The 26,329-nt window shown below is 50.6% G+C and overlaps 1 protein-coding gene across 7 annotated transcripts in view; it reads left to right on the top strand.

Moving 5' to 3' along the window:
• The window catches only part of COL13A1 (collagen type XIII alpha 1 chain), a 158,596-nt gene extending 132,865 nt beyond the window's left edge, over window positions 1-25,731 (top strand). For 3 of the 7 annotated variants that reach the window (XM_025396675.1, XM_025396671.1, XM_025396670.1), the window contains 10 exons: window positions 1,531-1,572; window positions 2,877-2,903; window positions 3,757-3,837; window positions 7,134-7,169; window positions 10,269-10,322; window positions 11,824-11,877; window positions 13,460-13,495; window positions 19,451-19,537; window positions 23,533-23,571; window positions 25,265-25,731. In XM_025396675.1, the coding sequence (XP_025252460.1) occupies window positions 1,531-1,572; window positions 2,877-2,903; window positions 3,757-3,837; window positions 7,134-7,169; window positions 10,269-10,322; window positions 11,824-11,877; window positions 13,460-13,495; window positions 19,451-19,537; window positions 23,533-23,571; window positions 25,265-25,267 (459 nt within the window). In that variant the 3' untranslated portion in view covers window positions 25,268-25,731. The remainder of the gene's footprint in view (window positions 1-1,530; window positions 1,573-2,876; window positions 2,904-3,756; window positions 3,838-7,133; window positions 7,170-10,268; window positions 10,323-11,823; window positions 11,878-13,459; window positions 13,496-19,450; window positions 19,538-23,532; window positions 23,572-25,264) is intronic. The other 4 variants (XM_025396672.1, XM_025396674.1, XM_025396673.1 and 1 more) reach the window with 2 other exon arrangements.
• The last annotated feature ends 598 nt before the right edge of the window (window positions 25,732-26,329 follow it).

Here is a 26,329-nt window from a genome sequence, read left to right as displayed (position 1 = left end):
ACACATATATTCAAGCACATCTGATATATCAAGAAAGTGTTTAAATTTTTGAAACCTTTTTATTGTTTTTAAAATTACCACACACCTGTAATCCCAGCACTTTGGGAGGCCGAGACGGGCGGATCACGAGGTCAGGAGATCGAGACCATCCTGGCTAACACGGTGAAACCCCGTCTCTACTAAAAAATACAAAAAACTAGCCGGGCGAGGTGGCGGGCGCCTGTAGTCCCAGCTACTCCGGAGGCTGAGGCAGGAGAATGGCGTGAACCCGGGAGGCGGAGCTTGCAGTGAGCTGAGATCCGGCCACTGCACTCCAGCCTGGGTGACAGAGCAAGACTCCGTCTCAAAAAAAAAAAAAAAAAAAAAAAAATTACCACACAGGCAAAACTTACTTCAGGAATATGTCCAGTTCTGTGAATGTTAATGCATGTAGATATTTGTATAATCAATACCATGATTAGGATACATAAACCACTTATTTATAATAAGAATTAAAATGGTAAACTTTTATTAAAAATGAGAAACTTTTTTTTAAGAAGGCAGAGTTTCCAAAGATTGTGTTCCCTGCAAGGAGACTGTGATGGAGTGACAAAGTCCACAGGTCCAGGAAACAATAGGGACCTCCTTTCTGCCCAGTGTAGGGGTGCCCTCTGTCGTGGCCTGGCACAGGAGTCACTCCCCTGGCCATGCTCCAGGGAATTCTGCCCACGGGAAGACAAGGCACCTGAGGAGAGCCCCGAAGCCGAGGCGGGGTGAGAAGCTCAGAAGGACCCAGCAATGGCTGCCTGTGGACAAAAGGATGTCTGTGTTCATCAGAGACAGAAGCTGCAATGGGCACCACCCTCCATAGAGGAGGTAGTCCTGAGCTCCTCCATCTTCACTGTCCAGTCAGAATCTCCTCTACCACAAGCTGCATCTGCTCTCAAGGGAAACAGAGACCAGCAGTCCCCATCCTGTCTGTAACAAACCTTGGGGACTTGAGGAGCAATCTTTAGGAACAGCTCAGTCTCCCCACATTCCAGATAACCAATCTCTGCTCCTCTAAGCCAAGGGTCTCAAACTCAAATGTCTACAAGGGCCAGGCATGCAAAAAAATGACTGCAAGAGCTCTTGGTCAAAGACAATAGGGAGTGGTGGGGACTGGAGTAAACTGAAGATGTCATGCCCCACCTAGAGGGGAAAACTCTTATTCCACTCCAGGCAATTGTTGCCATGCATGAGCAAGAACCTAGTGCTGCTAGATCTTCTGGTGTTTTTCTTTCTTTTTTTCTTCCAAGAAAAATCAAGAAGAATAGATCTTTAGGGACATTACCTGGAAATTTTTTTTCAACATTGAGCAGGCCACTGGGTTGCTAAGAGTTTTTGATGTGTTCTGGGCCTTTTTCGGGGGATACTGTGCTGGGCAGTCACTAGCTGACCTCCAGTGGGCAACCATGTCCTCCTCTGGCCTTGCAGTCTCCAGCTGGGCCCTAGGCCCTGTCAGGAGGGAGGGCCACTTCAAGTGTAACAGGGCTCCCCTTTGGCTTTTAGGTTCCTGGGCCGCCAGGGCCAGAGGGGCCTCCCGGACCTCCGGTAAGTTTAGAGGGCTTGTCAGTGGCCAGTCCACTAATGTCCCTTCTCCATGGCAGTCACTGGGCTCAACCTGATCCTTAGTCACTATCACCTCTTCCTCCCAGGGAGGGATTTCCTAGTCTACAAACCCCCCTCCCCTGTCCTTTTCCCTCCCATGTTAAACAGCACCATCCTGGGGGCACCACATTGCTTGGTTTCCTGGAAATAGCTGACTGGTAGGGCAGCCCCAGGATCCCTTGTCTATAAGCTCTGCCCAACATTTACCTCACCCTTTGCCATCAAATGTCTGCTTCTCTCAATCCTCACTTGAAAGTGACCCATCGGTCTGGCACAGTGGCTCATGCCCGTGATACCAATCTGGCACTCTGGGAGGCTGAGGCAGGTGGATCACTTGAGTCCAGAAATTTGAGACCAGCCTGGGCAATATAGTGAAACGCTGTCTCTACTAAAAATACAAAAAATTAGCTGAGTGTGGTGTCACACATCTGTAATCCCAGCTACTCAGGAGGCTAAGGTGGGAGAATCACCTGGGCCCCGGAGGTCAAGGCTGCAGTGAGCCAAGTTCGCACCAGTGCACTCCAACCTGGGCAACCAGAGTGAGACCCTGTCTCACAAAAAGAAAGAAAGAGAGGAAGGAGGAAAGGAGAGAGGGAGGGATGGAGGGAAGGAAGGAAGGAAGGAAGGAAGGAAGGAAGGAAGGAAGGAAGGAAGGAAGGAAGGAAGGAAGGAAGGAAGGAAGGAAGGAAAGAAAGAGACCCAGCCCCACTGGATTGACTTTCCTTGGCTACAGAAATATAACCACTGGACCCCTGTGCATTGCCCCTAGAGGATCCCCAAGCACCCTGAAGCAACAGATGCTGGTCCATGCCTCTGTGTGGTTAGTGGTCCCCAAGGCACTGGTGTCCTCTGTTGTGGATGGTAGAAGTAGCAGTAGGAATAATGATAGTAGCCAATGTTTATTGAAACTTACTGGATGCCAGACACTGTTCCAAGCACTTTGCATGTATTAATTTAATGTTTGCTGTGTTACCTCTGCATCTTTCTTTCATGAGACTCTGGGTCAACCATGAGGACCACAGAGAAATTTTCTGTGAGCCCTGGCTGGAAAAGACTGGCTCAGACTATTCCCTAGGAAGCCCCAAGCATGACCTCCACTTAGCATTTCCTTCTACCTCTCATGGGCAGGGACCCCAAACCACACTCTGCACCCAAAATCCTTGCTCTTCTGTGTTCCATTTGTGGACAAGGCAGTTGTGTTAACTAGAGATGCAGTTCTAATGCACCTTGTTTTATTCCAAATGCAGGGGCTCCAAGGTGTTCCTGGACCAAAGGTAAGGAGAAGTCACATGACAGGCGCTATGTCAGTGCTAGTAGAAAAGAGGGAAAATGCACCCGAGACCAGCTGACCCTTCTTCCTAGAAGGCATTATGTGACACTCCAGCCAAGGGGGTCCAGTCAGGGCAGGGGGAAGTCCTAGGTTCCCTTTAGCATCCATCATGGACACCTGGCATGCTTTGGCTTCAGAAGCTTCCCATCCATCACCCCACAAAGTGACAGGTTAGATTCTTAGCCAATGGTTAAAATCCTTTTCCTATCAAACCTGCCCCAGCCCCTTCACTTATGCTGAGTAGAGGTGGGAGAGAGACAGCAACATAGGGTGGGACCCCTCCCCGGGTCAAGCTCGGGGGAACTCTGCACTGGGCTCTCCTGGCCTCCCCTCAAGCATTTCAAATGGATGAGGGGGCTGAAGGCTGTTGGTGTGACAATGGCCCTTTCCTCGTGCCCCAGTATTCAAGAGACTTTGGAGCAGTTTGTTCTCCCGACTAGGCTGTGGGCCTCAGGGCTCTGGGGGTAGCATCTCAGGCAACTGAGCAAATCTCTCTAAGGTTCCCGCTTTCCTGCCATGCAGTTGGGCACCTGTGCCAAGGCCTGACCTGTGGGTTAATCGCCCCACCACCTAGTCCTTTTCTCTGTGGGGCTCTCAAAGCTCCCACAGGATACATGGGCTACTCATTGAGGCGGGAGTAGGCTAAGAATTCAGGGATTCTTGGTATCCTCAGCCCACCACCCCTGACTCCTCCCTCCTCTACAAATGCCACCCCAGTCTCCAGGACCCCAGAATGTAAGAATGAATTGTCTGAGACATGTCCTTGTGTGATCTCATCCCCTCTCCCTTTCCTCCAGGGGGAAGCAGGACTAGATGGAGCAAAAGGAGAGAAAGGCGTCCAGGGAGAAAAAGGAGACCGTGGTCCCCTGGGACTACCCGTAAGTACCTTGGACCCAGCAAGACTGGTGGGTTTGACGGGCCAGGGGTGTGGGCTGGAACCGGGAGACAGCCACTGGAAAGCTAAGTTTCTAGAGTCTGAGCATGCAAAGCTCCACATGCTTTGGTTTTCCCACCTGGGCAAGACCGCAGGCTCTGATTCTCTTCCTCCTCTGGGCCCAGGCCCCACCTTGGTGCTGGGGAAAGGCAATGCTGAAGAAGACAAGCTCTGCCACCCCAAGGGGCACTGAGCTGGTAGGGCAGCTTCAGGCCCTGCTTGAGCCTGGTTCAGAAGCAATCAAAGCCTGCTGCCTTTATGGGAACCAAGCTTGGAGGGTTTGGAAGTAGTAGGACAAGGAGATAGTCTCCATTACAGTCATTTTCCCAGAGGGACCCCAAGAGAACTCCTGCTTTCCCCTCCTAAGCACTGGTCATGGCAGAAAGGCACAGACAAAGTCAGACTTTGTGGTCCCAGCAGGCCAAGGCCATTCATCTCCTGGGTTCCTGGAGATCTCTGATATCAGCCTGCCCAGAGCCAGAGGCCTCAGGTCAGAAGTGGGCAGCTGCTCGAAGGTGTTCACATGTCATGATATGGGGCTGGGCTGGTTAGGGCTGATGGCCTCTTCACTGCCTCACCGGTGTACAGGTGAGCGCATCCCACCACCCTCCCTGGAGCCGGGGTTCCATGCCCCCGAACCCTCCCCTGAGGCTGGCATTCTTCTGGCATTCTTCCAAGAGCTGGAAGGGATGTTAGCAATCCATCTCATCATTTCACTGATGGTCCCAGAGAAGAAAGTGAGTCACTGGGGGTCACATACAAAGTTGGTGGCCAAGCCAGAGGCTGCTCTGAGGCCATGGCCTTGCAAAGCAACTCCTTCCAACCACTCAGGCTTCCTCTGTCCTGGGCTCAAGGCCAGTTCCCACCCCAGGTAGCCATAACGAGCAGAGAAACAATGGAAAGCCCAGTTACCCCCACTTGGCAGAGCTTGAAGGCCTGGTTAATACAATCACAGCAACCAAACAGCAAATGCAGGAGGTATAATTATACCCTCATGAATGCATTCGAGGTAGGAATATTTAAGAAGCCAATTTGCTTGACAGACTACAGAAAACTGATGACTTTAGCAGGCATTTTCCCATGTCTTACGCTGTGTCTGGAATGATTAAGTGCTCTTTACTATTAAAGAGCCTCCTGCCCCACTCAACCACACCTCTCCTTATCCACATTCACAGCCCCGACGCCCTTGATGAACACTGGAGAATTCAGTCAGGGGTTGAAATGCAAAAGGCACGGAGACCAAGCAAGTAATATTAATATAAACAAGGAAAGTGCCAGATGAAAGACAAAGTATCTACTCTATCATTAATTTTCTCACTTTTGATAAAGGCATGGGTACAAAGAAGTATTTTTTTTTTTTTTTTTTTAGTTTAAGTAAACAACAGAACAAGCATATTCATACAAGACAACTAACACAAACCTGAGGGAGACACTAGGGAATGGAGGGGATTGTGGTACACTAGAGACCGTTTATCCCTTTTTAAGGGGAACCGTCCCTTCTCAGCTCAGCTGACTGTTGCCTTGGAGGAAGGCGGAGCTGGTATTTCTGGATCTTCCTATTTTTCAAAGGAAGCTAAACATCTGGTGTTTTATGTGAAATCTTTCCATTTTCTAACATTAGATCAAAATTATTTGCAACACTGCAGACCATACAAAATATGTCAGTGGCCCACATATGCCCTGAAAGCCTCCAATTTGTGCCTTCTGCTCCAGACCTACAAGACAACTGAGTTTTAATGCTGCATTTTTTTTAAAGTACATGGATATGTAGCTACCATTCTGTTTCCAGGTTTCACCTGAATGTTTTATTCCACGTAGTAGCAGCCTGCTTCTCCAGGCATATCCTGGAGTGTTCCCCCATTTGCCCTGCAGAAGCAGTTCTCAATGCTGGCTGCACACTGGAATCCCCTGAGAGCTTTTCAAACTTACCATCACCCCGGGCTTCGCTCTTGGAGATTTTGAATTGGATCGGGCTGGGATGGGGTGGGACCCAGGCATGTTTTACTTAACATTGCCCCCAAGAGATTCTAATGTGCTGCCAGGGCTGAGAACCACAGCTCTCTAGCCCAGTGAGTCAAGGTCGGTCCCAGAATCGTGTGGTCCTAAATGTGAGAAGAGTCCCTGCAGAGTCCTTCTACCCAACACCTTTTCCATGAAGAAGCAGCTCGTTGCCTCCCTCTTCTAGGGACTTCCTTTTCATTTGAAATTCTGAGGCTGAGGCTCAGTTGGAAGCAGTTTTCAAGCACTCAGTCCTTACTGGGCCAGAGTATTGCCGCTGCCTTCTCTCTGACTTGTCACATTGAAATCATTAGAAAAGGGTCCCTGGGTTTTCCTGGGTGGGTTTCAGAGGCAGCTTCATAACCCAGGGTTGGAACAGGAGCGCCCCCCGCCCCCTGGCACCACCACCAACCATGTGTTTCACCGGACAAGAGCGAGCGAGGGTGCTGATAGCGGGTTGGTCTCATAGCTTCCCACCTGCTGCCCATTTGCTCCGGGAAATACATGGCCTTAGACCTCTGTCCCAGTCTGCTGCCTCCAAAGCCTTTGCCTACACAAGAGCCCTTGTGTGGGAGCATATGAATGGATCGAGTTTGGGTTGAGCGTCTCAGATTGTAAAGTGCCAGTGAAATGTCAAGTGTCATTTGTAATATCATCTAAGAGCCAACTCATTTCCCCAGGCTGAAGGATAAGCAGACCAACTCCTACCCAGATTTCACAACTAGGTGCTGTCACCCAGGGTTGAGACCCTCAGGGGCACCACAGCATGGCCTGATCCAAACAGGAATGCAAAGAGGATGGGAGAGCCGTCCTCACCTGGGGCCCCTCCCCAGTGAAACCTGTCCTGGGAAGGGTGCACAGCTCTGATTCCAAGACATCTCTCCAAGCATTCCTTTCTGTATCCCTTGCCCCGTAACACTGAAGGGAGAGGGGTTCCTGAGAGGGAAAAAAGGGAGAAAGGAGAGGCGGGAGTGGGAGGAGCAGGTGGCCATCCGCGCCGACCTCCACCCAGCCTGCTCAGCAGCCGGCCACTGCATTCAGTGTCTCCATGTTTTCGTTGGTTTCCATGTGAATACCATCCCCTGTCCTCCCAAGCTTATTTCTCCAGTTGTGTTTGATTACCAGCATTTATGTCTGTCCAGAGTCACTGCTTTACTCACCTCTTCCCTCCCCATTGTTCCCTTTTTCTCCCTCCCAATCCTCTCTTCCCCTTCTTTTGGTCAAACTGTGCCCTTCGTCCAGGGAGCTTCAGGTTTGGACGGCAGGCCTGGGCCACCGGTGAGTGTCACTTCTCCATCACCCCTCACCCCACCCCACTCCACACCTGGCCTGTGATCCCTTTTGTCTGTCCCACTGTGACCTCATTTTCCCAGTGAATCATACCTTGTCCCACCTCCGACACCAGAAAGGTGCCATCGATGCTCTGAAGGGCCTTTTCCGACCTCTTGACCAAATATGGCTGGCCTTCATCTGAATGCCCCAGTCCACAGAATACACCCAGGGACCTCAAACCTGCCAGGTGTGGGGTGGGAGGCCACTCCAGCAGCACCGCTCCTGATTCCAAAGGAATGCTGAGTCCAGCCTGGGTGCCCAGCCCTGGAGGTTTGAGCCATGGCCTCTCCCCACCAAACACACCAGTGTCTGTGTGTGCCCGTCATGCTGTGTTGTCTTCATGCTGTGAGCTCTGTCCATCTCCTGTCTTCCCACGAGGGCCTCCTAGTTTTGTGCAGCCACCAGTCTGGTATTTGTGGGGTATGACAGCTTCGAAGGCTGAGGACAGAAGTAGCCTGTAGGAGCACAGAAGCCAGGCCCAGCTCTGTGTCTTATGCACATTCTGACCACTTTGCACTGCCTATGACACCACAGCTGCCCTGCAACCCAACAAGGTGGTTCATTACAGAGCAAGTGAGGCACACTTGGGTCCTCTCTTCCTCCATTCTTTCTGATTCCAGAAAACAGGCATCATTTACTCTTGACCAGAAAGCACCTGGCCCTTCTGCTTATGACTAACAACTGAAGGATCGGAGGAAACATCCCTCCTGTCCACCTTCGGGTCCCTCCCCTGAGCGCCCTCTGAGGTCAACCTTTGCAGAGTGTTGAGCTCACTCGCCCTCAAGTCTCGAGTCCCTGCTCGGGCACCATCACGAGAGCTCTGTGTACCCAGCCGCTTGCTTCCAGCCAGGGAGATCTTGCTCTGTCCTACAGAGGGCTTTCCAGGCCATGTCTGCCCATGGCCTGCATGCAGTTGTAGTTAGCTGGCTAGAGCCACCCTCAGGGGAGGCGAGACCTTGCCAGGGTTCGTGTGTGGAGCATAGGGGATGCGCTGAAGCACAGGCTCACAGGTCTTCCCAGGGGGCCAGGGGCACTTGTAACTAGCACCAAGAGAAGCCCAGAGCTTTTAGAGGTAGGGGGGTCAAGAGTGACCCCCGTGAGAGCCCCGTCTTACTGAATGCCTATTCTGTGCCCTCATACATAGGAGGTGCATAGCTTGCCTAAGATGACAGACTTCTTCAGAGCCCCCCACCTCCCTGCACTGATGGAGTTCACACCCTAAACCCTTACATGCGGAGAGCATGCCCCGGCTTCCAGGCGTTATTGTGGCTTTGCTCCTTCGCCACAGTCCCTCCGTCTCCATTCTTCCCCCACCTAGCATGCCTGTCTCAGGTGTGGGGCAGGGCTTGGGGATGATCTGTGGTTGCAATCAGAGAAACCAAGACTTTCCTCTCAATGGCTTCTCCCATTTACGTTAGACCGAGGGAAGAAGTACAAATTCACACACTCCATCCCTTTGGAACTGAGGCTTTATTTTCCTCATAAAATCAGTATCCTAACTTTAAGGGAAAATGTGGGGGAAAAATAAGCCTTCCCTGCCAATATTAACATTTACTGGGCACTTCCTACACGTCAGGCTCAGCACCAAATGCTTGCTATGCATTCATGCATGGAAACCTGGCACGGTCGAGGAGGCAGACACATGTGGTACAGACGGGGAAACTGACATTCGGCAAGGCTAAGGAGCTTCTCCAATACCCAGGAATTTGTAGGCCTCCGAGGCAAGGCCAGCCCGGTGACTCCGTGGTGCTGCACTGAACCGCTGGCCTGAGCTGACTCCTTGTTGTTTTTGAGACAGAGTCTCGCTCTGTTCCCCAGGCTGGAGCGCAGTGGTGCAATCTCAGCTCACTGCAACCTCCACCTCCAGGGTTCAAGCAATTCTCCTGCCTCAGCCTCCCAAGTAGCTGGGATTACAGGCACCCACTACCATGCCTGGCTAATTTTTGTATTTTTAGTAGAGTCGGGGTTTCGCTGTGTTGGCCAGACTGGTCTTGAACTCCTGACCTCAGGTGATCCGCCCATCTCAGCCTCCCAAAGTGCTGGGATTACAGGCATGAGCCACCGCGCCCGGCCTCCTTTTACTTTCTGCTGTGCCATTATGGATGCCTACAGCCTTCCTTCCTCCCTTGTGGTTGGAAAGGGGGCCCTGAGGTCGTCTTACTCCCCTCTTTGTCTCCTGTGAAGTAAGTCATGCCCCACCATTCGCAGATGCATTCAGAGCACCGGAAACTGCCCACAGCCCAACCCATTCCTCCTGTCCTCATCTGAGGCCAATAGGAGATGCTGAACTAAAGACTTGGTCTGGCCAGGCTGTGAATTGGGTACCTGGGAAGATGTTGGATGAGGCCAGAGCAAGCCCTGATGCCCCATGCCTAAGCCACGTGCTCCAATGACTCCAGCGCCCCCAGCCCCGGGCTGGCAGAGCTCATGACACACCCCCCTGCCAGGCCAGTGTCGGTGCAGACATTGAGGCATCCTAATTCACCCCCAATCCAGCCAGTTCCGCAGGCCTGCGAGTGGGGCGAGAAGGCCCCGGCCAGAGGCTGAGGCCAGGGCTGTGGGTCTGCGGTGGGTGGGTGGGGTGGGCGTTGGCTGAACCACCCTCTATAGTCTGCCCCTGTGTGTGCGTCCGCATCCGTCTCTGTGGCATGAAGACCCTCCCGCTGCATGTGGAGCTGCAACAGCAAAGAGGGTGCCAGCCCCCGGCCCCTGCCCTGGGATGGGTCCACTCCCTCCCAAGTGCTTCTGGGAGCAAAACTAAGCAACCATTCTCCCACCGTTTTCAGCCTTGGCAAGCTTGGTTGTGAAGCAAAAGGGTTTCAGTCCACGCATCTGGCTCTGAGGCATGGGGAGGTGCTCTCTCCCCAACAGCCCCTGAACCCAAAGAGGATCACAGCCCAGTCGAATGACTGCCCTGAACGAGCCTGGCCTCGCCAACCCTGAAAACTGGGCCTTGGACCTTGCTCATCTCCAGGCATCGGGTGGGGCACCCAGGGCTCCCCAGCATGTGGGGACCCTCACCTCTGCTTTCTTTCCCCTCCCCAGGGTACTCCAGGACCAATTGGAGTTCCAGGCCCAGCAGGACCAAAGGGCGAGAGGGTGAGTGTTAGTGAACCACAGGGGCCCAGGCGGCCAGGAGGGAGGGGCAGTGAGCCAGGGGCCCAGGCGGCCAGTAGGGAGGGGCAGGTCTGGGACCCAACACCAGGGGTCTCAGCCCTCATGCCTTCCTTCTTACATCTCTTCTTCTGTCATCCTCACAGCAGCCTGGGACAGGGGGGCTGGTTGTGTAGTTACGAGTCAATTAGACTTGGAGCGATAAAGGAGGTGGAGAGGCCGGGCATGTTGGCTCACACCGGTGATCCCAACACTCTGGGAGGCCAGGGTGGGAGGATCACTTGAGCTCAGGAGTCTGAAAGCAGCCTGGACAACATAGTGAGACCCTGACTCTATAAAATTTTTTTTTTAATTAGCCAGGCATGATGGTGCGCACCTCTAGTCCTAGCTACTTAGGAGGCTGAGGCAGGAGGATCAGTTGAGCCCAGGAAGTGGAGGCTGCAGTGAACCATTATTGTATTACTGCACTCCGGCCTAGGAGACAGAGCAAGGTCCTATCTCTATTTTAAAAAAAAAGAAAAAGAAAAAGAAAAAAGAGGAAAAGAAAAAAAGGAATTGCAGAACTTCCTCCACTTTGGCTTCTAGCCACCTTGTGTCCATCTCAGGTTCAGTCTGGCAAGGCCCTGGGTGCCATTGTCACTGGACATGCCTCAACTTTGTAATGATTTAGAGAAACAGCATGGAACAGAGGGCCAGGTGGTGTTTAGATCATTCCTGGAGGACAGCAAGAAGTCAGGAGGCCAGAGCCATAGGCCAGGCTCCCATGGCCGCTGTCGAGGGACATTGGCCATGTCATAGGACTTGCAGTTCCAGGCCTGTCCTGCTGAAATGGGCATGCCCGAGGATGAGGGTGGAAGGCGTCGGCTTAGTGGAGGCAGGGGAGTTGTATGTCTTTCTATATCAGCTCTTCCCAGCCAGCCCCTGGGTTCTACACACTCAGGGCTGAGGTCCCTGCGTGGACATCCGTCGAGTTCTCTGCCTGCATGGGCAGTTCCCTGCACTCCCCATCTGCCCATCTTGCTGGCTGTGTCTCAGATGGTGAGGGCAGGAGCTTCTGCAGAGGGCGCAAGCTTCTCCGTGACCACTAGCTTGGGGAAATCAGGAGGCTGCTCTGAGGGGTGACCCTTGAGGCTCCGGAGAAGAAGCAAAGCTCTCTTTCTCTTCCCTTTCTCTTCCCCTGCCTTCCTGCTCGGCTTTCTTCTCCCCTGCTTCTGCCTCAGGCCAGCCAGGCCCGGGACCCCACTGGTCATTCTGGGGGGCCTTAGGGGATAGGCTGTGCTGCAGGGAGAGTGAGGGGGGCTTCTGAGCCCCCTCCCCAAGGCAGTGTTCGCATCAGCAGCGCCCCACCTTTCCCACAGCCCTTGCTTCCTGGAGGGCTCTTGAGGGGACTGGAGAGGTTTCTTGTGTTTCATACCAAAGTAGAAAATGGCAAGAAAGATTGTTACCACGTCTGGGAGGATTCATGCATTTCTTTCTCCCGTTTCAGGGCAGCAAAGGAGACCCTGGGATGACAGGACCAACGGGAGCAGCTGGGCTTCCTGTGAGTCTCTTGGGATCAGAGGTTCCTCTCCTCCCACCCCTGCCCCCATTAGAAACACCCAGGGGCGGTTGGGCGCAGTGGCTCATGCCTGTAATCCTAGCTCTTTGGGGGCTGAGGCAGGCGGATCACAAGGTCAGGAGATAGAGATTATCCTGGCCAACATGGTAAAACCCCGTCTCTACTAAAAATACAAAAATTAGCCAGGTGTGGTGGTGCACGCCTGTAATCCCAGCTACTCGGAAGGCTGAGGCAGGAGAATCGCTTGAACCCAGGAGCTGGAGGTTGCAGTAAGCCAAGATCGCACCACTGCACTCCAGCCTGGGTGAACGACCAAGACTCCACCTCAAAAAAGCAAACACACAGACCAAAAAAAACAAACACCCAGGGCCTGGAGCAGCACAAATCCAGGGCCGAGGGAGAACTCTCATTTCCATGACAGAGGAAGCTGCCAAGAGGCAACTGGTGATGGGCTAGCATGCCCTGCTGGGCACTGTGCTGTGAGAGGACCAGGGCTCTGCCACGTGGACCCTATAATGGGATGTGAGCCCCTCCCACTGTGTTAAGTGCAGCCTGGCCTCAGTAATGAGTGTGCCACGGCCCCTGCCCTCAGGAGGGGCAGAATCAAATCCAGACCCCTGTGATAGGAGAGGCTTCATGAGCGGAGCAGCTTCCCAGGGGAGCTGGGCCTTGCAGGGGACACCTGGCCTTCCATCGCAGCACGCTTTCCTACCACTGTGTTACAGAAGTTGGGTGTCTGCCTGCAAGAGCCCATACCTTAGTTTCCCATCCACTGGAGGCTGTGTGTGTTGGCCAGGTACGCACATCTGGGCCAGGCTTGCCTCATGCTAAATTCCCCTAGCTATAGAATGAAGAGCATTTTGCACCTTGAAAAGAGGGTCTAGCAAGAGCCTGGCAGGAATGCCTTGGGAACTCCCCTCTGCCAAGAGCATTCCTGGCCCCCCCGCAAGTGCATCCTCAAAACTGACCCCTCACCTGAGGTAGTGACCTCGGGAGAACCCAGTCACAGTCCAGGACCTGGGCTGCAGAGGCAAGAAAACCAGAACTGTGTTCTCTCTTTTTTTTTGAGATGGAGTCTCACTCTGTCGCCAGGCTGGAGTGCAGTGGCATGATCTCAGTTCACTGCAAACTCTGCCTCCCACGTTCAAGCGATTCTCTTGCCTCGGCCTCCAGAGTAGCTCAGACTACAGGTGCCCACCACCACGCCCAGCTAATTTTTTTTGTATTTTTCGTAGAGACAGGCTTTCACCTTGTTGGTCAGAATGGTTTCAATCTCTTGACCTTGTGATCCGCCTGCCTCAGCCTCCCAAAGTGCTGGGATTATAGGCGTAAGCCACAGCGCCTGGCCTGAAGTGTGTTCTTGGCTTTGCCCAGAACTCATCATTTGCCTCTAGGTCAAGTTTTCTGAGCGATTTGCTTCTCTGTCCCCTTTCTGTATAATGGGAATAATTAAACCTGTCTCCAGTGAGTGAGGCATCGGGAGTTTGATGAACCTGGAAGAAAGCACTGTACAGCCGGCCTGTGTGTCCTCATTAACATGCCTTTGTTCTCTGATCTCTTGCAGGGTTTACATGGACCACCCGGGGACAAGGGAAACCGAGTGAGTCTGAGCCCCCACACTCGCACTCTGGTTACTAATGTCTTCATGCTGGGGTGGAATGATCAATCGGTGATTCCTGACCAACATAGCAAACAGTTTTTCCTGATAAGTCATGCTAAATTGAAAGGCTTTACAAGCAGGGCCTTAACCCGTGGCATGTATGGAGCCCAGGGCCTGATCCTCACATGGAAGCACGTATTTTTCCACACAGCAAGGAGAGACTGAATCCCACGGCAGCCACAGCTTAGCATTGCTATCCAGCAACAAGAGCCATGTGTCCAGCTCTTTCTAGGTTGCCCTGATCGTGAGCCCCTATATGATCACTTTAGATCCATTGCTACCTTGTCCTTGCCTTCTGAAACTTGGTTTTGCCAGGCATTCCGGGCCACTGGTGAGAGAGAAAATAAATTCCAGCTCCAAGAACAAGCAGACAGCTGTTGGAAGCAGCCAACCCTTTTTAAAAATATTACAGCCACTATTTCTCTTGGAAAGAGTCGGCAGGGCTCTGAAAGGACATGTGCCTTCTCAGACTCTTGCTGTCCCTTTGGTTTCTGCCATCGTCGCCAGGACACACTTACCAAATGCCCATGGCACCCACAGCCATGTAATGGGCTATGGCACCTGCCACGACCTTCAGCATTTGGGCCCAGCAGGGAGAATTTCACTACATTTGACCAAGAGATGGCCTTTGGGTTCCCCTCTGGAGGATCTCATCTGCTGCCGCATCGTGGGGCTTCCTGGAGTTGGGGGCACACCCCCTACAAGCCAAGTATGTCTTCTAGCGGGTCCTAAAATCCCAGGCGCTTAGAGGAGAAGGAACAGATGGAGAAACAAGGCCCAGACGATGATTATGTGTTCTGGGTTCCCATGGAGAGTTAGAGGCAGAGCACACGGTCTCCAGAACCCAGGTCTTTTGGCTGATCTTTGCACACTGACACCATGTTCATGCACAGAAAGTGTGCAAATGCCTATGCTCATCTGACGAGTGAATTCCATTCTCTTCAATTCAAGATCTATTTACTGAGCACTACCATTTTCCTAAGTGCTCTCCACTGGCAGCTGGTCAAAAGCAACTCAGTTTGTCCCTCATCTTCTATAAACAAGAGGGAGCAGCAACGCCACCCCTGCCCATGGCAAGACCAGGTCTGGAAACCACCAGAATAAACAGACCTGCTTCCAGATGCTCTAAGGCACGCTGTGAAGGACTTTCCTTAGTGTGACATCAAAGGATTTAGGCTTCTAAAATCTTTGATCATTCCACCTCTTCATTGGCGTCCTAACTTCCTTTCAAATGTCTTTCTGACGTGTTCTAGTTTTCTTTATTAAATTCAATTAGTATTTTCTAAACCTCCTTCTTCAGACTTTTTCAGTTGGCTGGAGACAGTGAGCCATCTGAAGGCTGCAAAATTGGCCCTTCGAGGGACGGTGACCATGTTGCTCTACAGGTGGAGGCAGGACAAGTACCCTTGTCACACACAGAGGGAGGGAGGGGGCTGGCGGCTCTGATGCTGCAGCAGCTGAGGTTATCGAGTCATCCGTGGAGGCCCCAGGAATCAGTGGGAAAGTATGTCTATTCCCCCTCCCCTTCCTGATGTGTGACACACTTTCCTCCATCCCCTTTACAAATTAGGAATGTGTCACTTAGTAAAAGTCAAGTTCAGAAAACAGTGAGGTGGCACACACCTTTCTTTCGAGCACACCATGAAGAGCCAATTGACCTATTCCCAAAGAGCAGGTTTCCAACTCCAGGGCAGCTTGTTCTCTTCATTCCAGGGATTTGGCTCTCAGGATGCCCGAATGTCCTGAAAGAGTCCCCTCTCAGTCTTGCCTCCCCGTTCTGACCTTTTTTTCTTTTTCTTTGAGATGGAGTCTTGCTCTTTCACCAGGTTGGAGTGCAGTGGCGCGATCTCGGCTCACTGCAACCTCCGCCCCCCAGGTTCGAGCGATTTCCCTGCCTTAGCCTCCTGAGTAGCTGGGACTACAGGTGTGCACCACCACACCTGGCTAATTTTTTTTTTTTTTTTTTTTTTTGGATTTTAGTAGAGACGGGGTTTCACCATGTTGGCCAGGCTGGTTTCAAACTCCTGACCTCAAGTGATCCGCCCGCCTCGGCCTCCCAAAGTGCTGGAATTACAGACATGAACCACCACGCGTGGCCCTGAGATTTGTTTTATCTTACAGTGAACCAAGATACACCCTTAAAAGTATGCTTCTCCATGTCCCACCAAAGGATGGCCTCAGAACCTCTTTCCTGTTTATGGAAGGAAAGTCCTTGTCATGATGGGCAAAGGCCCAGAGCCCCAGACCAGGAGCTTTCTAAGGACACACAAGCCAGTGGAAAGAATATCCTGACCTTGTCACTAAGGGTGCTTCCCCTTTCCCCTAAGTAGCTCTGTGAATTTGGCCCAGGAGCCACCTTTAGGCTAAGAAATCAGTCAAAGGATAAAGGGTGGCATGAATCTGGCAATAAAATCATTCAGGAAAATTGGGTGTTACTGTGGAGCTGCCTGCAAACCAGCCAGCTGAAAAGGTCTGTGTGCATGCAGTGAGGCTGTTTCTGCAATCTGAGATGCCCAACTTTGGGGGGTGGGGGGGTGCATGCATGTTTGTGTGTGTGTGTGCGTGTGTGTGTGTGCATGTGTGTGTGTGTGTGTGCATGTGTGTGTGTATGTCTCACTTCCTAAGCCCGTCTTGTCTCCTCACCTCTTCCTCCTCCACTATCTCTTTTGGCCTCTTCCTTTACTCCTTCACCCCCCAGATATGTTCATTCCATTATAATAATCCCACATCCTTCATCCTTTCCCCTCCCCCTCACCAGCTTTCAGTTTATCTCCTCCAAAGTCCACTGTTAGACATTTACTTATGTTTTTAAGAAGCCTTTGCCCCTTGACTTTATTTGCCCCTTTATTCCTTACCAGCTAGGGTTCCCTCTTTGCAATGGGTCTCTTTTGTGTCACTGTCTGGGGGTGGCAGGCAGGGAGAATGCAGGTGACGTTACTACTCTAATAGCCTCAAAGGACACCGGATTTGGGGCAATTGTGCAGATTCTTAGAACACAATGTCCCATAGTGTCCGTTATCTGTTGTGAAAGTCTGGAACGCGCCAACCCTCTGTTACACCCAGGGTATCCTGGACCTGGGATCCCCCACTCTGGCAGATTTGCCGACTTTCTTCATTAGGAAATTGCTCATGACCCAGAGAATGAGGGGCCACCCTCCTGAGAGAGTTTGCCAGGGGACTTCCATACCCAGATAGCTAGTGGTTTTGCTGGTCTACCATTTGGGGATGATTTGTGCCATGATGTTCTTGCTGGCAGACAAAACTTCAGGCCGATGGGAATATACCCAATATGTGCATACATATTTAAACACATGTCATTTTCTAAGTAACGATTTGCATTTTCAGAACATTCATTTAGAATAATGCACTGGCAATTGCAGACAACCTCCGAAATAGAGAAATTTGAATAATTTCTGAAGATCTGGAGAAACATCAAAAATATTATTTTGTTTGCTTGTTTGCTTGAGACAGAGTCTCGCTCTGTCACCCAGGCTGGAGTGCAGTGGCACAATCTCGACTCACTGCAACCTCTGCCTCCCGGGTTCAAGCAATTCTCCTGCCTCAGCCTCCCAAGTAGCTGGGATTACAGGCTTGTGCCACCACACCTAGCTAATTTTTGTATTTTCAGTAGAGACAGGGTTTCGCCGCGTTGGCCAGGCTAGTCTCGAACTCCTGACCTCTGGTGATCTGCCTGCCTCGGCCTCTCAAAGTGCTGGGATTACAGACATGAGCCACCTCGCCCAGCCAAAAATATTCTTATCCTCTGCCTTCCTCTAATGAACATCTACCCTGCAGCCTTCCACTGCAGGAACACTGCACATGACAACCTCTGACCCCAACCTTTGGCTCCTATACTGGCTAAAAAGAAATCATAACCATTATTATCATTATGAAGCAGCTGTCATTTACTTTGCACATACTATATGCCATTATAAAGCATTTAATGTGCACAAAGACCTCACAACATTTTTTTTCAGACAGAGTCTTGCTCTGTTGCCCAGGCTGGAGTGTAGTGGTGCAATCATGGTTTACTGCTGCCTCGAACTCCTGTCCTTGGCTCAAGTGATCTTCCTGCCTCATACTCCTGAGTAACTAGGCCTACAGGGACATGCCACCACAACCGACTAATTTTTTTATTCTTTGCAAAAATGAGGTCTTGCTTTGTTGTCCAGGCTGGCCTCAAACTCCTGGCCTCAAGTGATCCTCCTGCCTTGGCCTCCCAAAGTGCTGGGATTACAGACATGAGCCACAATGCCCAGCCTCACAACAAATTTTTGAGGCAGGTATTACTGTATCCATTTTACAGGTAAAGAAACTAAGGCTCAGAGAAGTAGATTCACAAAGTCACACAGCTAACTGTCAGAACCAACTCTGACTTCAAGCCTTTGTTCTAATATGCTGCCCAGTCTTCAATGTCACCCTGCAGCGACACTGTTGAAGTCCCCAAGCATTAGATAATCCCCCTTCCATAGAGGAGGGGAGGTCCCAGGAAGACTCCCTAGGGGCACACTGGGCCCCCTTTTTAGGAAACACACATATAAAAATGCAAATGCAAATTCATTACAGAGGTGATGCTTCCCTTTTAAAAAGAATTCCCCACAGCCCTTCTTTAAATAGACTCTGACACATACAATACAGGATTCAATTTAGAAAAATGATGTTTACTGTAGCTTTTCAGAAACAAATGAATTCCTTAAACCAACATATTCATATACAAATAACCGTCTGACTTCAGACCAGGATGAAGCAGAGACACACATAGAACAGGAGAACCCAGCTGAGACCCAGGGGCCATCCGTGAGCTCTGGACACACACATACATATGTGCACATGGACACACATGTGTACAGGCACACACATGTGTTCATGTGCCCAAGCACATACCCAGACACACTCAAACGTGTGCACACACACATATACACAAGCACATACCTGTATACTCATACATACATATACACACATGTGCACAAGCACATACCCAGACACACTCAAATATGCACGCGCACACACATATACACAAGCACATACCTGTATACTCATACATACATATACACACACGTGCACAAGCACATACCTGTCTACTCATACATACACATACACACACGTGCACAAGCACATACCCACACTCAAACGTGCACACACACACATATATACAAGCACATACATATATACTCATACATACATATACACACGTGCACAAGCACATACCCACACACTCAAACGTGCACGCACACACACATATACACAAGCACATACCCATATACTCATACATACATATACACACATGTGCACAAGCACATACCCACACACACTCAAACGTGCACACACACACATACACACAAGCACATACCCATATACTCATACATACATATACACACACATGCCCAAGTACATATGTGCATACACTCATACACGCTATGTTGACACACATCCCATGGCTCCAAGCAAAATCACCTTGCCTCCTAGTAGAATGTCAAAGGGATAAACAATAATTGGGGGGAAAAAAAAGTTGTCACCCCAAAGCCTTTCAAAAATAGACCCTCAGAGAGAAGGAAGTTGGTCCCTAGCCACTATGTTCAGCACAGACCCACCCTGGGCTTAGTATTAGCAAAAGTGGCCACACAAATCTTCCATCTGTGGTTCCCTCCACCTGCAGCTCTGAGCCCTCTGCCTGTCCTCCCTTCCCCTCCCACCCACCTTAGCCAAATTCTCAGGTTCCTGCGGGGTGGGGAGGAGGTGAGTATTCACTCCAAATCCTATGGGGGAGAATATCCTAATTTAAAGTCTCTTTTTCCCTTTTTAACTTTATTTATCTTTTTCTGTCTCTAACCTTAACACATGAATGATCCTAAAGTTTTGATGTTTTTTTTTCCCGGACTAAACCATTATTTACAGGGGGAGAGGGGGAAGAAAGGCTCTAGAGGGCCTAAAGGGGATAAGGGAGACCAAGGAGCGCCTGGATTAGATGCCCCCTGCCCGTTGGTATGTTTTTGTTTATCACTTGCATTGTTCTGGTTTTTGTCCTTGAGGTTTGCAAGTTGGAAACAAAGAAGGCAAATAAACTAAGATGAGAACCAAATGTCTACACTGATGCTACCAAAATCTGTTCATTTGACCGGTGAAATTCTGCCCACTGTTGGAGTTGCTTTATAACCACAGCTGCAAGTAATTCTGGCTAAATCCTTGCCTTTGAATCCTTTTCCTTTGAAGATGCAGAGCAATTGATGTGTGGAAGTGAAGAAACCACTAGGAAAGGGATTTTCAGGGAAGGCCTCAGCTCTTAGCTCCAGGATGGCTTTGGAAGCCAGTGTAGCATTTGTGAGCCACGGATTTGCCTTCTTCGTTTCATGGCCATCTCTGTGGGCCAGTAGTTCAAGCTGTCTGAATCCTCACTTGGTCAGGATGCAGGACACCAGAGTTAGCGTCTCCTCAGGGCCACTGATGTCAAAACTGGGCAGAACAAAGCCAGATGAGGGGCTTCTAATGCACAAGCTACCAACACTCACCAGCCATCCAGCTAAAACCTTTAAAGCTGCAGACCAGAGTCGGTAGTCAGACACCCCATGGGAAGCCTTCTCAAAACAGCCAACAATTAATGATGAGGCACATCTGCTGGGTTTCTCAAGTGCCTTTCAATCCATTTGAAGGTTCTAAAAAATTATGATGCACTGAAGTTGAAGTTTGTCTGTGTTTACACTAAGTGAGTCTATAAAGAGAGTGGGATCAATGGAGAGGGGGCAGGTTGTATGTGTGCAAAGCTGAACTCTCCAGAGCACAAAGAGAGCACAAAAGCTGGATTTGGGAGGTGGGGGATCTCCTGGGATTTAGCCGCTGTTTGTAGATGCCTCAAGGGTCCTGCATCCTGGCCAGGGTAGGACTGGGCCTCTCCACTCCATGGTTGGAGCGGGCCAGCCTAGACCTGAATAATCATCGTGGTTGGTTTTGTGAACAGGGACACCGAGGTTTTAAAGGAGAGAAAGGGGAGCCGGGGTTACCAGGGCTGGACGGACTGGATGCCCCATGCCCATTGGTATGGCATTGCCCTTGCTTGCCTGCATGGCCGATTTGGGCTTCCCCACGTGTGTGATTCATACTGCGTGCCTCCTCAGCCACCCTCCACACTCCTCCTCCATCCCCCCCAGTATCCACTTCTCGCTTCTTCACTCTGTAAATGCCCAGGGTCACCCCGCCTTGGCTAGTACTCCGGGGTCTCCCAGCCATGCCACCCTTTTGCATGCAAAGTTTACCAGGATGTTTCCTGGCTTCCTGCTGCAGCTACTTCTAAAGCACATCCACCTGATGCGAGCCAGACCTCCCACCCTGAAGTTGGCTTTGCTGCCTCTGATACTTATCTCCAAGCTGATTCTAGAAACTGCCACCAGAGACCAGCTAGGAAAGTGGATTCTCTGGGACTGGTTCTCAGAACCATGACTTACTTCTTTTCCTTCAGGCAGTGCAGTTAGTTCAGAACGCACGGGCTGAACACGTAGCAAAACATGTGAATGAGATGCCTGAGTCAGCCCTGTGTCCCCTGCCCCCTCCATCACATGATTTGGGGGACAGAATGGCATGATTACAGCATAGATTGAGAAGCGCTAGAAGTGAGGTGGAGGAGGGGCCACCTGCCTGTTCTTCCAGGTTGGGTTGTGTGTCACTGCCCAGGTGACATCATCAGAACTAGGGGATGGTCCAGGATTAGGTTTTTGGATCCTAAAGGGTTTGTCCTTTTTGCTTAAATCTCCAAAGACATTACCAGACCCTTCCTTGTCCCTTTCTTTCATGGTCGGATGGCTTACTGAAGAGTCTGGGAGAGATGGAAAGGTCGAGAGTGCAGTTAAGGAGGAGGCAGGGAGACAGCTAAGGGCTCGTCTTCCAAGCACGTCCCAGGCGAAGTGGTAACAGTTTATTCCTGCCTGCCCGGTCCCTCTCTAGGCATGGACAGTCTAGGCCTCCATCCTCTTACTGCAAAAGAAGCTGAAGGGAACACTTCACTCCAAGGCTCAAGGGGTTACTGCTCTCCCCAAATTTCCCCAATAGGTTTGGAGTTCAAGAGCTATTCTATCATACCAGTAATAAGAGAATTTGGGGCCTCACATCCCCGCCCTGGGGTCACGCAGGAATTCTCTTTGAACAAAAGAGGAAAAGATATAAGAAATTATGCTGTGTGACCCTGACAGGGGGCCGTAGAGCCCCTTGAAGGGCAGTAGGGACTTTTTAGGAGGAGCATAGGCAACAGAAGGAGAGTGCAGAGCAAGCAGGCGGTAGCATGCTTCCTGTCCCTGCTGGTCCTGCCAAACCCCGCTCTTGCAGCCTGCACAGCCACCTTTCTCAATCGGGACCTTCCACCATCCACACAACAATGGGAATGCTGCTCTGGCCCACAGAGGCTCCCTTGAGCACTAGCCAGGTCTTCCCTCGGCCACAATCCCCCCCCCCCGCCCCCCGCAATCTGGGTACCTTTAGTTCTGCCAGCAGCTGCCTTGGCCTCTCTGTTTCTCACCATACATTACTTTTCATTCTCTGCCTGCCCTGCCCTCCATACCCCGCTGCCACCATCCACACACCAATGGGAATGCCGCTCTGGCGCGCAGAGGCTCCTCTCCCTCCCAGCATCCACGTGATGTGTGTCATACCGCACTGTGGCAGGCTGGGGAAGGGCACAGGGTCACCCTGAAACTGTGGAATGCACCACCTCCCCTTGCAATCCCCTCCCCAACCCAGAGGGGAAAATGAAGGTCACCCTGATTATACATCCCATATCAATGTGTCATTTTTCTATTAAGTTTACTGGGGAAGTGTCTTCCCCTTGTTGTTTCTCACTCTGCCTCCTCCTCTGTGTTATGATGGACTTGGGGGGCAGGGGTAGCTACTACTCATGACTTTCACTACAAGATAACCAGACTTCCTAGGCCCTCCATATTGGGACCAATCCCTGCCCAATGCCAGGTGATGAGAGGTTTCAGCCCCTGGCGTGGGTGGATGTCATTAGACCAGGACAGCAGAGGACTCTCATTCCACAAGCAGCCTCAGGACTGAGCACTTGCTCTGGTCTCCTGAAGCCCCGTGTCCATCTCCTTGTCTGCCCTGCCTGTCTAGCAGACTTGGGCTGAAAACTAGATCTTTGCCCTTGGCCCAGCCTCGCCTTCCCCACCTGGTCTCTAGATTTCTAGATTCCCCACAGGGTATGCCAGCAAGGAGAGGAGATGAGGGCCCAAGAAAACTCAGGAAGGTTTGTATCACCAAGGGCAGAACATGAACATCTTGAGGCTAAAGGGGCTGCATGGTTGCTACCAACAAAGGAGACTGACAGTGTGCAGTTGATTCCCATGTTGCTACTGCACTTCACCCCCAAATTCCCAGGAAGGTCTAAGGCTTCGCCAGGAACACTTGTCTTCTTGCCAAAGGCATCTCAGAGCCGTGCTGCAATACTCATGAGGTTGCCTATCCCTTCATGCCCCTCACCCCCACCCAGGATTGATCATCAAAGAAGGACTGTCCACATGTCCTCCTCCCTCTGCTTAGGAAAAGAGACAAATAAGAGAATGAGAAGGCTGGGAAGGCCCTTAGAGGTCACTTCAAGCAACTGCTCTTACCAAGGTTTTATGGAGGAGGAAACTGAGGCTCCCTTGTGCTGAGTGGCTTGCCTGTGAGCAGCCAGCACTCCACAGGGCCACAGCAGAGACTGTTCCTTCATGACACACAAGGACATCTCTGCTTGCTCGTCCCACAGGAGAGGACAGCCCCTATGGGCCTTGCACTGTAGCTGCATGTGACCTTAGCCAATAGGAAAATAGACGGATTTGTTTCCACCTCCTGCTGGGGTTCTGACCTGGAGTAGAGCAAAGAAATAGACAAGAGTGGGTGGACCACATCCTGATCAGCTGCCAAAATGTGTGTGGCCCTCGTTACCCCGGTCCTGCCCGCTTGGTGGACCACTGCAGGGAGTCTGAGCCCTCTGCCTTCCTTTCTCCTTGCAGGGCGAAGATGGCTTGCCAGTCCAAGGCTGCTGGAACAAGGTAAGGCTTCCCATCGGTTTGAATTGGGGCTCCATTCTCAACAGTGCCATAAAGCTTCCACAATTTCCATTCTGCCTTGCTACAGATGAGGCAGCAAGACACAGGTCAAAAAGTCACTGTCTCAAAGGCAGGGTGCCCATTAAACATCCCATACACTGCATGCTGTTAAAGAACATTTAAAAATGCTTCTTAGAACATCAGCAAACCCTACGCGGGATGTCCATGCAGCCACACAGGTGACCTCTTTATGCTTTGTGTGTTCAATGTACATAGTGTCTTTCCCCCAAGGAAATTCCCCAAGGAGTTCCAGACCATCACTCATAGAGTTCCTCTGAGGTCGTTTATGCCACATGATGACATGTCTTAGATGTAGGACATCTCAGTTGCTTACACTCTGAATTCACATGCCACTGTGAGCTTCCCATTGGCTACGGTCACATGCAGCTACAGTGTAAGTTCATAGGGGTTGTGCTACTCACCACTTTACCACTCCCCTTGCATTTAAGCTGGCAGAGTTTCATGCCACAACACTGTGACCTGCAGCCCAATCTCTCCTGGGCTCCCCGAGTTCCTACTGACAATGAGTTTTCACTGATTCACACTGGCCTTAGCATTTGCCATCATTAGAGCAGTCTGACATCACAGGACTGTGCCCTTGCCTGTGATCACCCCATTCAACTATGGCTCCCCAGAGCACAGGGCTGCCCAGGCTGACAGGGGCCATCTGCTTGCTAACTAATCCAGAAGCCCCACCTTGGTCCCCAGCAACGGTGGCAGTCGCTATGCTGCCCCATACCGTCTCCCTCCACCCTGCCTCTCACTCCAAGTCTTCTCACCAACCCCCACCACCATTGTCTCAAGGTTCATCCTCATAAAGGGTTGGAGACTCCAACCTGTTCAAGAATCTGTGCTCAACGAATCCAATGCTATTCCAGTGACAGCAGAGTCACACTTACAATGAGATGAACAAACTCCCCTGTACTAAGATGCCAGAATCTCATTAGTGCACTGGGTTGGGTAAAAGTGGTGAAATCAACAAGACCCCAGGCCAACGCTGACCACCTACTTGCCCGGATACCTGAAGCGCCCCCTAACCCAAGAAGGAAGAGCTCAACACGCAAGAGAGATGCCTCCCCAGAATCCGTCCCTGGAGCCTGGCCTCGTCCTCCTGCCAAGCTCCACCGAGACCTAGTTAAAGCACCACAAAAGCAGGTCAGAGGTGTCATAAGACCTCTGGACCCTTGCCCCCTAAAAAAAATTTCCTTTTTAAGGTTGCTGCCAATCGTTAGGAGATAGAAATGGTTGAGATTAGCAGGGGAAGAACAGCCACTACCAAGAGCTGCAATGTCTTGGAGAAGCAACCAGAGAGCTTCAAGACTACTCATTTACACTTTAAGTCCAATCTGGGACAAGGCAGGGGTTACAACAATCAGGCCTCCAAAGGCAGCAGAGAAAGAGAGTGCCCTCTAGTGACCACAAAGGGGATTCACAGAGAGGTGAACTTGGTTTCCTCCCTTCAGGGAGCTAAGGTAGCCACCAGTTTCTTCCACCTAGGGGCTCAGGGTTCCCACAGTTCCCCTGTCCAGAAGTCCCACCCAACCTCGGACAAGATTTCCCTCCCTTCCCACAAAGGAAATAAACCTCTGCAGACCCACTGAAACTAACAGAACATTGTTTTGTTTTTGTTTTGCAGTGATGCCTCTAACCTTGGATTGGCCTGTGTGTGTGTTTGTACATAGAATATTTATTTTTATACAGTTTTCACTTTTTGAAAATGCCAGAAGGATGATGCATCTTACAGATTATTAAAAAAGAAAGAAAAACCTGCATATTTTGTACAGAAAATATCAACCTCTTCCCTTTTCCCTTTTGTTTACAAGATGTTTTGTATAAACCTGTGTCTCTAATACACTTTTTGTTTGTGAGTATGGTCGTAATGTCTGCATGATATTTGTGCACACTTATTAAGTATTGAAGCTTAATAAATTATTGTGTCCTGGTGCCAAAGGGGGCCAGCCAGAACTGAGGTGCTGGCTAGCTCATGTGTGAATTCACATAAATGTAGAGGTCCATGATATTTGCTAAGCTAGGTGTGTCGAAGAGTATTTTAAACCCTTATGCATTTTCATTATTAAAAAAAAAATGAAACATGGCAATTCATGATCCTGATTAATCATTATATTAAATACATTCTCTCCTGTGAAAGCAGAAATTCCCAGAAGTAGGGGTTCTCAGAAGTATGGAGTAAGGTTTTGAAACGTGAAGTTCAACAAAGGGAGGCAGGGGGACTTTATTGAGCAATATATGTTGTTACAGATCCCAAGTTTATCACAGTGCTTGCTGTGTGAGCATTTAGGTTCAGTTGTGCTAAGGGCCCCCAGAGTTTCAAAGGAGCCATTTGCTCTTGCTGTTGGGTTATGGTAGGTTTTTGCTTGTTTGTTTTGCTTTGTTTTGCTTTGTTTTGTTTTGAGCGACAGTCCCTAGTACCAGCTATTGCTAATCATGGCTGTTGACTTGATATGAGTTTGTGGGTTCATTCACAACTAGCATTTGAAGGAGCTTTGCCTCATCTGACGTTCCACTCCAGCAAAGGGCATTCAGAAAACATGCCTAGATCGGGGCTTGGGCTGGGCCAATCTGAAGTTGTTTTTATTTTTTTAAGAAATAATGTTGTATTGCTTTCCATATTTAGTGCATTGCTTAGAAAAGGTCTCAGGAAACTAGTTTTAGTGACTAGTTAAGTCTTACCTACGGTGTA

The sequence above is a fragment of the Theropithecus gelada genome, chromosome 9 (genome assembly GCF_003255815.1).
Source record: "Theropithecus gelada isolate Dixy chromosome 9, Tgel_1.0, whole genome shotgun sequence".
Taxonomy (NCBI): Eukaryota; Metazoa; Chordata; class Mammalia; order Primates; family Cercopithecidae; genus Theropithecus; species Theropithecus gelada.
This window is presented reverse-complemented; position numbering and strand designations above follow the sequence as displayed.